The sequence below is a fragment of the Heteronotia binoei genome, chromosome 2 (genome assembly GCF_032191835.1).
Source record: "Heteronotia binoei isolate CCM8104 ecotype False Entrance Well chromosome 2, APGP_CSIRO_Hbin_v1, whole genome shotgun sequence".
NCBI classification, from domain to species: domain Eukaryota; kingdom Metazoa; phylum Chordata; class Lepidosauria; order Squamata; family Gekkonidae; genus Heteronotia; species Heteronotia binoei.
The window spans coordinates 6,033,004-6,045,577 of NC_083224.1; the positions used below are offsets into that span (position 1 = coordinate 6,033,004).

At 51.4% G+C, this 12,574-nt stretch overlaps 1 protein-coding gene across 1 annotated transcript in view; it reads right to left on the bottom strand.

The window, feature by feature from the left end:
• BPIFB2 (BPI fold containing family B member 2) overlaps positions 1-12,574 on the bottom strand; it is a 54,601-nt gene that overhangs the window by 16,287 nt on the left and 25,740 nt on the right. Inside the window, exons 7-10 of the mRNA XM_060263581.1 lie at positions 9,638-9,729; positions 8,517-8,705; positions 6,225-6,278; positions 4,531-4,707 (exon numbers count right to left, since the gene is read on the bottom strand). Coding sequence (XP_060119564.1) covers positions 4,531-4,707; positions 6,225-6,278; positions 8,517-8,705; positions 9,638-9,729 — 512 coding nt within the window. The remainder of the gene's footprint in view (positions 1-4,530; positions 4,708-6,224; positions 6,279-8,516; positions 8,706-9,637; positions 9,730-12,574) is intronic.

A 12,574-nucleotide genomic window follows, 5' to 3' on the forward strand; every position in this document is an offset into this window, starting at 1 on the left:
TAGGACTGCAGTACTGCAGCTTTAACACTCTGCGCCACAGGGCTCTTCAAAGGAAAGGTCCCCTGTGCAAGCACCAGTCATTTCTGACTCTGGGGTGACGTTGCTTTCACAACGTTTTCACGGCAGACTTTTGACGGGGTGGTTTGCCCTTGCCTTCCCCAGTCCTCTACACCTTTCCCCCGCAGCAAGCTGGGGACTCATTATACCGACCTCGGAAGGATGGAAGGCTGAGTCAACCTCGAGCCGGAGACCTGAAAAGCCCAGCTTCTGCCAGGGATCGAACTCAGATCGTGAGCAGAGCTTAGGACTGCAGTACCGCAGCTTTAACACTCTGCCGCCCCGTAAAAAAAGTCTGCCGTGATAACGTTAGGAAAGCAGCGTCACCCCCAGAGTCGAAAACGACTGGTGCTTGCACAGGGGACCACCTTGACTTTTACTAATAGAAATTACTGCGCATATAAGCGCAATAAATCTTGTACCCTATGGCTAGAAAATTCAACATAACAATATCATCAAACCCGGTTCTCCCGGATAAGAGTCCGCACACTTAACCACTACACCAAACTGGCTTTTTTTTTTTTTGCCTACAACTCCCATCAGCCCCAGCCATCGGCCATGCTGGCTGGGGCTGATGGGAGTTGTGGGCAAAAAAAAATCTGGAAAGCTACCGTTGGCCACCCCTGGTTTATAACTGTGCAACTTAAAAATGGTGCTATAAAATTTCTTGCAAAGGCGGTCGAGCTTCATTACAGCTCTTAATTCTCTGCGTTGCTCTATTAGGCATCTGATGGATGTTTCCGGAGCTCCTCTTTTTTTGCAGCAGCAGCAGGGACTCCTTTGCATATTAGGCCACACCCCCTGATGTAGCCAATCCTCTTGGAGCTTACAGTAGGCCCCGTAAGAAGAGCCTTGTAAGCTCCTTTGCATATTAGGCCACACCTCCCTGATGCAGCCAATCCTCCTGGAGCTTACAGTAGGCCCCGTAAGAAGAGCCCTGTAAGCTCCTTTGCATATTAGGCCACACCTCCCTGATGTAGCTAATCCTCCTGGAGCTTACAGTAGGCCCCGTAAGAAGAGCCTTGTAAGCTCCTTTGCATATTAGGCCACACCTCCCTGATGCAGCCAATACTCCTGGAGCTTACAGTAGGCCCCGTAAGAAGAGCCTTGTAAGCTCCTTTGCATATTAGGCCACACCTCCCTGATGCAGCCAATACTCCTGGAGCTTACAGTAGGCCCCGTAAGAAGAGCCCTGTAAGCTCCTTTGCATATTAGGCCACACCTCCCTGATGCAGCCAATCCTCCTGGAGCTTACAGTAGGCCCCGTAAGAAGAGCCTTGTAAGCTCCTTTGCATATTAGGCCACACCTCCCTGATGCAGCCAATCCTCCTGGAGCTTACAGTAGGCCCCGTAAGAAGAGCCCTGTAAGCTCCTTTGCATATTAGGCCACACCTCCCTGATGCAGCCAATACTCCTGGAGCTTACAGTAGGCCTCGTAAGAAGAGCCTTGTAAGCTCCTTTGCATATTAGGCCACACCTCCCTGATGCAGCCAATCCTCCTGGAGCTTACAGTAGGCCCCGTAAGAAGAGCCCTGTAAGCTCCTTTGCATATTAGGCCACACCTCCCTGATGCAGCCAATCCTCCTGGAGCTTACAGTAGGCCCCGTAAGAAGAGCCTTGTAAGCTCCTTTGCATATTAGGCCACACCTCCCTGATGCAGCCAATCCTCCTGGAGCTTACAGTAGGCCCCGTAAGAAGAGCCCTGTAAGCTCCTTTGCATATTAGGCCACACCTCCCTGATGCAGCCAATACTCCTGGAGCTTACAGTAGGCCTCGTAAGAAGAGCCTTGTAAGCTCCTTTGCACATTAGGCCACACCTCCCTGATGCAGCTAATCCTCCTGGAGCTTACAGTAGGCCCCGTAAGAAGAGCCCTGTAAGCTCCTTTGCATATTAGGCCACACCTCCCTGATGTAGCTAATCCTCCTGGAGCTTACAGTAGGCCCCGTAAGAAGAGCCCTGTAAGCTCCTTTGCATATTAGGCCACACCTCCCTGATGCAGCCAATCCTCCTGGAGCTTACAGTAGGCCCCGTAAGAAGAGCCTTGTAAGCTCCTTTGCATATTAGGCCACACCTCCCTGATGCAGCCAATCCTCCTGGAGCTTACAGTAGGCCCCGTAAGAAGAGCCCTGTAAGCTCCTTTGCATATTAGGCCACACCTCCCTGATGCAGCCAATACTCCTGGAGATTACAGTAGGCCTCGTAAGAAGAGCCTTGTAAGCTCCTTTGCATATTAGGCCACACCTCCCTGATGCAGCTAATCCTCCTGGAGCTTACAGTAGGCCCCGTAAGAAGAGCCCTGTAAGCTCCTTTGCATATTAGGCCACACCTCCCTGATGTAGCCAATCCTCTTGGAGCTTACAGTAGGCCCCGTAAGAAGAGCCCTGTAAGCTCCTTTGCATATTAGGCCACACCTCCCTGATGTAGCTAATCTTCCTGGAGCTTACAGTAGGCCCCGTAAGAAGAGCCCTGTAAGCTCCTTTGCATATTAGGCCACACCTCCCTGATGCAGCCAATCCTCCTGGAGCTTACAGTAGGCCCCGTAAGAAGAGCCCTGTAAGCTCCTTTGCATATTAGGCCACACCTCCCTGATGCAGCCAATACTCCTGGAGCTTACAGTAGGCCCCGTAAGAAGAGCCTTGTAAGCTCCTTTGCATATTAGGCCACACCTCCCTGATGCAGCTAATCCTCCTGGAGCTTACAGTAGGCCCCGTAAGAAGAGCCCTGTAAGCTCCTTTGCATATTAGGCCACATCTCCCTGATGTAGCCAATCCTCTTGGAGCTTACAGTAGGCCCCGTAAGAAGAGCCCTGTAAGCTCCTTTGCATATTAGGCCACACCTCCCTGATGCAGCCAATCCTCCTGGAGCTTACAGTAGGCCCTGTAAGAAGAGCCCTGTAAGCTCCTTTGCATATTAGGCCACACCTCCCTGATGCAGCCAATCCTCCTGGAGCTTACAGTAGGCCCCGTAAGAAGAGCCCTGTAAGCTCCTTTGCATATTAGGCCACACCTCCCTGATGCAGCCAATCCTCCTGGAGCTTACAGTAGGCCCCGTAAGAAGAGCCTTGTAAGCTCCTTTGCATATTAGGCCACACCTCCCTGATGCAGCTAATCCTCCTGGAGCTTACAGTAGGCCCCGTAAGAAGAGCCCTGTAAGCTCCTTTGCATATTAGGCCACACCTCCCTGATGTAGCCAATCCTCTTGGAGCTTACAGTAGGCCCCGTAAGAAGAGCCCTGTAAGCTCCTTTGCATATTAGGCCACACCTCCCTGATGCAGCCAATCCTCTCGGAGCTTACAGTAGGCCCCGTAAGAAGAGCCTTGTAAGCTCCTTTGCATATTAGGCCACACCCCCTGATGTAGCTAATCCTCCCGGAGCTTACAGTAGGCCTGGTAAGAATTGCCCTGTAAGCTTTTGGAGGACTGGCTACAAAAGAAAGGTGTGTCCTAAGATGCCCTGGTTTATAGCTTGTAGATAATAGCCAGCAAGAGAGAGCAATGTGCGGAAATGCCATCTGAAGAAGAAGAAGAAGAATTGCGGATTTATACCCCGCCCTTCTCTCTGAATTAGAGACTCAGAGTGGCTCACAATCTCCTCTATCTTCTCCCCCCACAACAGACATCCTGTGAGGTGAGTGGGGCTGAGAGTGCTCTCACAGCAGCTGCCCTTTCAAGGACAACTCCCTTCTATCTGAACTCGGAGACTCAGAGTGGCTTAGTCTCCTATATCTCCCCCCACAACGGTCTCCCCTGTGAGGCGGGTGGGGCTGAGAGGCCTCTCCCAGCAGCTGCCCTTTCAAGGACAGAGTCTCAGAGTGGCTTACAATCTCCTATATCTTCTTCCCCCACAACAGACACCCTGTGAGGAGGGTGGGGCTGAGATGCCTCTCACAGCAGCTGCCCTTTCAAGGACAGAGTCTCAGAGCGGCTCACAATCTCCTTCCCTTCCTGCCCCCCCCCCCAAAAGACACCCTGTGAGGTGGGTGGGGCTGAGAGAGCTCTGACAGAAGCTGCGCTTTCAAGGACAACCTCTGCCAGAGCTCTGGCTGACCCAAGGCCATGCCAGCAGGTGCAAGTGGAGGAGTGGGGAATCAAACCCGGTTCTCAGAGATAAGAGGCCGCACACTTGACCACTACACCAAACTGGCTCTCAACTGAGTGTGTTGCAGATGTGCGCACCCACATCATGCCACCCTCTCTGCTGAGGTAGCTGGGGCAGGGGAAGATGCAGCTCCAAAACGGGGCTACGAATACTCCCCAGGGCTCTTTCGGCTCACGAAAAAGACCCGGCGGGAAGGCAGAAGCCTCTCCTATCCCTGCCCCCGTGTCCCAGGCTCCCAGCCGAAATCAGGCGCCTGCGATGCTTTCGAAATGAGTCCCCCACAGCTGGTCTGTGGCTTCAGGGAAAGCCAGGATTTAAAAAAAAGAGAAACCTTTCAGAGAAGGAGAAAAGAAAAGTATGCAGGCTTCCACTCACCGCGTCGAGAGTGCAGAGGATCTCGGAGGAGGAGCTGGAGCTGGAGGAGGCCACGCCCACCTCGATGGCCGGACTGAGGGTCAGTGTGGCTCTGCCTTCTTTAAGGGTGACAATGGGACGCTTGGCGAGGACCACATTGAGAAAGACGGCAACAGCATTGGGGTACCGGTGGGCCAGCTGCAATGAAGAAGAAGAAGAAGAATATACTGGATTTATATCCCGCCCTCCACTCCGAAGAGTCTCAGAGCGGCTCACAATCTCCTTTCCCTTCCTCCCCCACAACAGACACCCTGTGAGGTAGATGAAGGTATTGGATTTATATCCCGCCCCCCACTCCGAAGAGTCTCAGAGCGGCTCACAATCTTCTTTCCCTTCCTCCCCCACAACAGAAACCCTGTGAGGTAGATGAAGGTATTGGATTTATATCCCGCCCTCCACTCCGAAGAGTCTCAGAGCGGCTCACAATCTCCTTCCCCTTCCTCCCTCACAACAGACACCCTGTGAGGTAGATGAAGGTATTGGATTTATATCCTGCCCTCCACTCTGAAGAGTCTCAGAGCGGCTCACAATCTCCTTCCCCTTCCTCCCTCACAACAGACACCCTGTGAGGTAGATGAAGATATTGGATTTATATCCCGCCCTCCACTCCGAAGAGTCTCAGAGCGGCTCACAATCTCCTTCCCCTTCCTCCCTCACAACAGACACCCTGTGAGGTAGATGAAGATATTGGATTTATATCCCGCCCTCCACTCCGAAGAGTCTCAGAGCGGCTCACAATCTCCTTTCCCTTCCTCCCCCACAACAGACACCCTGTGAGGTAGAAGAAGATATTGGATTTATATCCCGCCCTCCACTCCGAAGAGTTTCAGATCGGCTCACAATCTCCTTTCCCTTCCTCCCCCACAACAGACACCCTGTGAGGTAGAAGAAGATATTGGATTTATATCCCGCCCTCCACTCCGAAGAGTCTGAGAGCGGCTCACAATCTCCTTTCCCTTCCTCCCCCACAACAGACACCCTGTGAGGTAGATGAAGATATTGGATTTATATCCCGCCCTCCACTCCGAAGAGTCTCAGAGCGGCTCACAATCTCCTTTCCCTTCCTCCCCCACAACAGACACCCTGTGAGGTAGATGAAGATATTGGATTTATATCCCGCCCTCCACTCCGAAGAGTCTCAGAGCTGCTCACAATCTCCTTTCCCTTCCTCCCCCACAACAGACACCCTGTGAGGTAGATGAAGATATTGGATTTATATCCCTCCGTCTGATTCAAATGCAGAATTTGCTGCCTAGTAGGGTTGCCAATCCCCAGGTGGGGGCAGGGGTTTCCTGGTTGATCCAATGTGGATGGATCCCCAGATGTTGATCCAACCCCCTCTTGAAGCTGGCTATACTTGTGGCCGCCACCACCTCCTGTGGCAGTGAATTCCACATGTAAATCACCCTTTGGGTGAAGAAGGACTTCCTTTTATCCATTCTAACCCGACTGCTCAGCAATTTCATTAAGTGCCCACGAATTCTTGTGTTGTGAGAAAGGGAGAAAAGTCCTTTTTTCCTCTACTTTCTCTATCTCATGCATTGTTTGTTTCAAAATATAGACTAGCCAACCAAGGCTTGTATTAAGAGTTGTTACTCCTCTACAGTTTTTCCTTTTGTTATCATACCACTTTTCTGTTGAGCCGTATAACTTACCGAGGGTATGGCCGATTGCAGCGTGGAGGTGGTGAGATGGACGTCTCCTGAGCCCTGGAAAGAAAGAAGCAGAGGTCAGAGTTTGGCCTTGGGGAGGATCAGATACCCCCCCGTCGTCTCTCTTGCCAGAAGCAGGGGCGGGGAGGGGTTGTACATCAATGAAATCTGGGGGGAGAGGTTTTAGCCAGAGATGCAGCAACAGGAGGCCACAAACCTGTCTCCCAAAGAACAAGAGAAGTAGGAGGATTCAGGTTGCTAAACTCCAGGTGGGAGACGGGAGAAAACCGTAAGGCGATAACCAGCCTCCAAAGAAGCATAAAGACAATTACACAAACGTACAAAATACACTTCTCTATTATTACCAACGCTCTCAGACAAAACCATCTTAGAAACAGATCCCAGTAGGCAGCCGTCTTGGTCTGAAGCAATAGAACATATGAACACATGAAGCTGCCTTATACTGAATCAGACCCTGGGTCCATCAACGTCAGTATTGTCTTCTCAGACTGGCAGCGGCTCTCCAGGGTCTCAAACTGAGGTTTTTCACACCTATTTTGCCTGGACCCTTTTTTGGAGATGCTGGGAATTGAACCTGGGACCTTCTGCTTACCAAGCAGATGCTCTACCACTGAGCCACTGTCCCTCCCCTGCTCTCCAGGGTCTCAAGCGGAGGTTTTTCCCACCTATTTGCCTGGACCCTTTTTAGTTGGAGATGCCGGGGATTGAACCTTGGACCTTCTGCTTACCAAGCAGATGCTCTACCCCTGAGCCACCATCCCTCCCCTGCTCTCCAGGGTCTCAAGCTGAGGTTTTTCACACCTACTTGCCGGGAGCCTTTTGAGTTGGAGATGCCAGGGATTGAACCTGGGACCTTCTGCTTCCCAAGCAGATGCTCTACCACTGAGCCACCGTCCCTCCCCTGCTCTCCAGGGTCTCCAGCTGAGGTTCTTCACGCCTACTTGCCTGGACCCTTTTTTGGAGATGCCGGGGATTGAACCTGGGACCTTCTGCTTCCCAAGCAGATGCTCTACCACTGAGCCACAGCCCCTCCCGTAGCCGTAGCCAAGTAGCGCCTGTAAGACTAAGTTTGATTCCGAATGTTAGCTTTTGTATGCGCTTAAGCAGACTTCATCAAACCAAATGGGAATGGAAGCAGCAATTCTTCAATATAAGTGGGCAGTGTAGAATCATGGGCGTGTTTTTAGCAGATTAAAAGAATCACAAATAGGGAACCTGTGTTGGTTGGCGTTAGGACAAAGCAGGGCTGAAACAACACCGGAGGATAAAAAGCAGACTGCTGTTGTAGGTGCGAAGTGCCATAAATCTAGGTAGCATTCGGGCTTTGTTAGTTTAAATAGAGGGCATGGTTTCTCAAGAGGTTATAACATCCATTATAGTTTGCCATTAGAAAAAAAAGGAAGACATTAAAAAGCAGTGGAGGATGGGATGGTACATGCAATCTTATAAACAGTGTTTGTAATAATATAGCAGAGTGTTTTGTACATGTGTATAATTGTCTTTAGAAGAAGAAGACGATATTGGATTTATATCCCGCCCTCCACTCCGAAGAGTCTCAGAGCGGCTCACAATTTCCTTTCCCTTCCTCCCCCACAACAGACACCCGTTGAGGTGGGTGGGGCTGAGAGGGCTCTCACAGCAGCTGCCCTTTCAAGGACAACCTCGTCCAGAGCTATGGCTGACCCAAGGCCATTCCAGCAGGTGCAAGTGGAGGAGTGGGGAATGAAACCCGGTTCTCACAGATAAGAGAGCTCTGGCTGACCCAAGGCCATTCCAGCAGGTGCAAGGGGAGGAGTGGGGAATCAAACCCGGTTCTCACAGATAAAAGAGCTCTGGCTGACCCAAGGCCATCTCAGCAGGTGCAAGTGGATGAGTGGGGAATCAAACCTGGTTCTCCCAGATAAGAGTCCGCACACTTAACCACTACACCAAACTGGCTCTCCACTGAGCCAAGCCTCTTTTCCTTCCATTGGCTGAGGCTCCCCTCCTTCCTGGTCCCCTGGGGAAGGAAGGAAAGAGCCAGTTCCCTGGATCGCATGGGAGAGATACCAAGAAAGCACCAATGAGTGCTAATCTTTTAAGCTATTTTAAGCCTTTAAAAATCTTTAATTGTGTTTGTGTCCTTTGTAAAGTTTATATCTCTGTTACCTGGCATTACATTTTATGGCGCGCATGGCCCTTATGTCAGATCTGGCCCTCATGGAAGTTGGATAGAGAGTTCACCTAGAATCTGCCCTCATAACAAATCTGCCCTCATACACCCTCGTAACTAACCGACTGTCCTCCGATGTTAAGGTTGAAGGCTCCCGATTTTTCCAGGGCTAGAAAGAAATGTTCGAACACGTCGCTGGAGAGCCCCATGTTCACCATGGAGTCATCGGAAACCGTCTCCTGGGGCGGCAAGGAGAAAGGGGGCGCGGGGCCAGCATCTTCTATGGGCTTCCCCATCACCTTAAAGGAATCCTATAATGACGGAAGAGAAAGAAGGGACGGCCATTTTCTGGATGGACGAGATTGCAGCATCTTGTAGCACACACATCCCCGTAAAGAACTTCATATGAAGAAGAAGAAGATATTGGATTTATACCCTGCCTTCCACTCTGAATCTTGGCGTCTCAGAGCGGCTCAGAATCTCCTTTCCCTTCCTCCCCCACAACGGACACCCTGTGAGGTGGGCGGGGCTGAGAGAGCTCTCCCAGAAGCTGCCCTTTCAAGGACAGAGTCTCAGAGTGGCTCACAATCTCTTTCTCTTCCTCCCCCACTACAGAGACCCTGTGAGGCAGGTGGGGCTGAGAGAGCTCTCCCAGAAGCTGCCCTTTCATGGACAGAGTCTCAGAGCAGCTCACAATCTCCTTTCCCTTCCTCCCCCACAACAGACACCCTGTGAGGCAGGTGGGGCTGAAAGAGCTCTCCCAGAAGCTGCCCTTTCAAGGACAGAGTCTCAGAGCAGCCTGCAATATCCTTTCCCTTCCTCCCCCGCAACAGACACTCTGTGAGGTACGTGTGGCTGAGAGAGCTCTCCCAGAAGCTGCCCTTTCAAGGACAGAGTCTCAGAGCGGCTCACAATCTCCTTTCCCTTCCTCCCCCACAACAGACACCCTGTGAGATAGGTGGGGCTGAGAGAGCTCTCCCAGAAGCTGCCCTTTCAAGGACAACTCTGCGAGAGCTGCAGCTGACCCAAGGCCATTCCAGCAGGTGCCAGTGGAGGAGTGGGGGAATCAAACCCGGTTCTCCCAGATAAGATTCCACGCACTTCACCACCACACCAAACTGGCTCTCGAGCGTATGATTGACTCCAAGAGCGCTCTTCATTGCAGCATTCATAAGAGGCTATAGTCACGTGCAAACTGCCAGTCCCTTAGATTTGGGTCTGGACCGGGGGAGGGGTCACTCACGTCCATATAAAGGTTGATGTATTCTTCGGTGATCTCAGGTTCTTCCAGCATGGCGTACTGGAACTGAGACCTGGAGTTGATGGTGTTCAGACCTGCAAGGGGTACGTCAGAGTTCTAAAGCAGCATGTTTGGGCATCAAGGCCTGCAGCGATCCCTCAAAAGCCTTGATTGAAGCGACAACAGCTAGGGTTGCCAATTCATGAAATATCTGGGGACTTTGGGGGTGGAGCCAGGAGACTTTGGGGGTGGAGCCAGGAGACATTGGGGGTGGAGCCAGGAGCAAGGGTGTGACAAGCAGAACTGAGCTCCAAAAGGAGTCCTGGCCATCACATTGAAAGGGACGGCGCACCTTTGAATTGCCTTCCTTCCACAGGAAGTCATGAAGGATGGGGGCACCTTCTTTGGGGGCTCACAGAATTGGACCCCCTGGTCCAATCTTTTTGAAACTTGGGGGATATTTTGGGGAGAGCCACTGGATGCTATGCTGAAAATCTGGTGCCTCTACCTCAAAAAACAGGGCCCCCAGAGCCCCAGATCAGTTCTCCATTATTTTCTATGGGAATAAGCCTCCATAGGGAATCATGAGTTCCCAGCAGACATTTCCCTCCCCTCCTCCCCCCCCCCCCCCCCCCGCTTTCTGATTATGGGGAGAGGATGGTATTCTGGCATTTACCCCCCCCCTCCCTTCCCATGGCTTTTTTTGTAGCAGGAACTTTTTCGCATATTAGACTCTTCGGAGTGGAGGGCGGGATATAAATCCAATATCTTCTTCTTTTTCACACCTCCCTGACGTAGCCAGTCCTCCAAGAGCTTACAGGAGGCCCTGAAAGAAGAGCCCTGTAAGCTCCAAAAGGATTGGCTACATGAGCGCAGGGCCTTTTTTTGTAGCAAGAGCTCCTTTGCATGTTAGGCCACACCTCCCTGATGTAGGCAATCCTCCAAGAGTTTACAGGAGGTCCTGTAAGAAGAGCCCTGTAAGCTCCAGAAGGATTGGCTCCATGAGCACAGGGCCTTTTTTTGTAGCAAGAGCTCCTTTGCATATTAGGCCACACCTCCTGATGTAGCCACACCTCCAAGAGTTTACAGGAGGTCCTGTAAGAAGAGCCCTGTAAGCTGCAAAAGGATTGGCTACATGAGCACAAGGACTTTTTTTTTGTAGCAAGAGCTCCTTTGCATGTTAGGCCACACCTCCCTGATGTAGCCAATCCTCCAAGAGCTTACAGGAGGCCCTGTAAGAAGAGCCCTGTAAGCTCCAGAAGGATTGGCTACATGAACGCAGGGCCTTTTTTGTAGCAAGAGCTTTTTTGCATGTTAGGCCACACCTCCCTGATGTAGCCAATCCTCCAAGAGCTTACAGGAGGTCCTGTAAGAAGAGCCCTGTAAGCTGCAAAAGGATTGGCTACATGAGCACAAGGACTTTTTTTTGTAGCAAGAGCTCCTTTGCGTGTTAGGCCACACCTCCCTGATGTAGCCAATCCTCCAAGAGCTTACAGGAGGTCCTGTAAGAAGAGCCCTGTAAGCTGCAAAAGGATTGGCTACATGAGCGCAGGGCCTTTTTTTTTTGTAGGAAGAGCTCCTTTGCATATTAGGCCACACCTCCCTGACGTAGCCAGTTCTCAAGAGGCCCTGTAAGAAGAGCCCTGTAAGCTCCAAAAGGATTGGCTACATGAGCGCAGGGCGTTTTTTTGTAGCAAGAGCTCCTTTGCATGTTAGGCCACACCTCCCTGATGTAGCCAATCCTCCAAGAGCTTACAGGAGGCCCTGTAAGAAGAGCCCTGTGAGCTCCAGGATTGGCTACATGAGCGCAGGGCATTTTTTGCAGCAAGAGCTCCTTTGCATATTAGGCCACACCTCCCTGACATAGCCAATCCTCCAAGAGCTTACAGGAGGCCCTGTAAAACGAGCCCTGTAAGCTCTTAGAGGATTGGCTACAAAAGAGGGGTGTGGCCTAATATGCAAAGGAGTTCCTGCTACAAAAAAAGCCCTGTGCATTCCTGTTCAAAAAAGCCCTGGGTGCCACCCTCCAGGTGGGACCTGGGGATCCCCTGGAATTACAGCTCCTCTCCAGACCAGAGCGATGAAAATGGGCAACTGAGATCAATTCTCCTGGAGAAAATGGCAGCGTTGGAGGGTGGACGCGGTGGCATTCGATCCTGCTGAGGTTTCTCCCCACCCCCTGCCCACTAATGCCACCCTCCTCAGCATCCTCCACCAAACCTCCAGGATTTTCTCAGCCCAGAGTTGGAGGGTTTAAACAGTGCCAGATTAAACCCGTGGAAGCCCCAAGGCTGTTGAAATCTTGGGGGGCCCCTTGCAAATTATGTCAGAGTGGGAGCGCTTGCCCCGCCGCCCACGGCCACCGCTGCAGCCTTCAGGCCCCTTCTCCAAAGCCCCTTTGACAAAGCTGCGGGGGAGAGGCAGAGAGAGGCAAACTTGGCGAGGACGCCGGCAGCAGCCGCAGCAGGCAAGTCGGGCAAAGGGTGTCTCCCAACCCATCCTCCACTGTATCTTAATGTCTTCCTTTTTTTCTAATGGCAAACCATAATGGATGTTATAACCTCTTGAGAAACCATGCGCTCTATTTAAATTAACAAAGGCAGAATTTTACCTAGATTTATGGCACTCCACACCTACAACAGCAGCCTGCTTTTTATCCTCCGGTGTTGTTTCAGCCCTGCTTTGTCCTAACACTAACAAACACGGATCCCTATTGGTGATTCTTTTAATCTGCTAAAACAGTCCCATGATTCTACACTGCCCACTTATATTAAGAATTGCTGCTTCCATTCCCATTTGTCTGATGAAGTCTGCTTAAGAGCATACGAAAGCTTACATTCTGAATAAAATATAGTTGGTCTGAAAGGTGCACTGGTCTACTGCTTTGTTCTGTTGCTTCAGACCAACACGGCTGCCTACTGGGATCTATCTACTGGGATT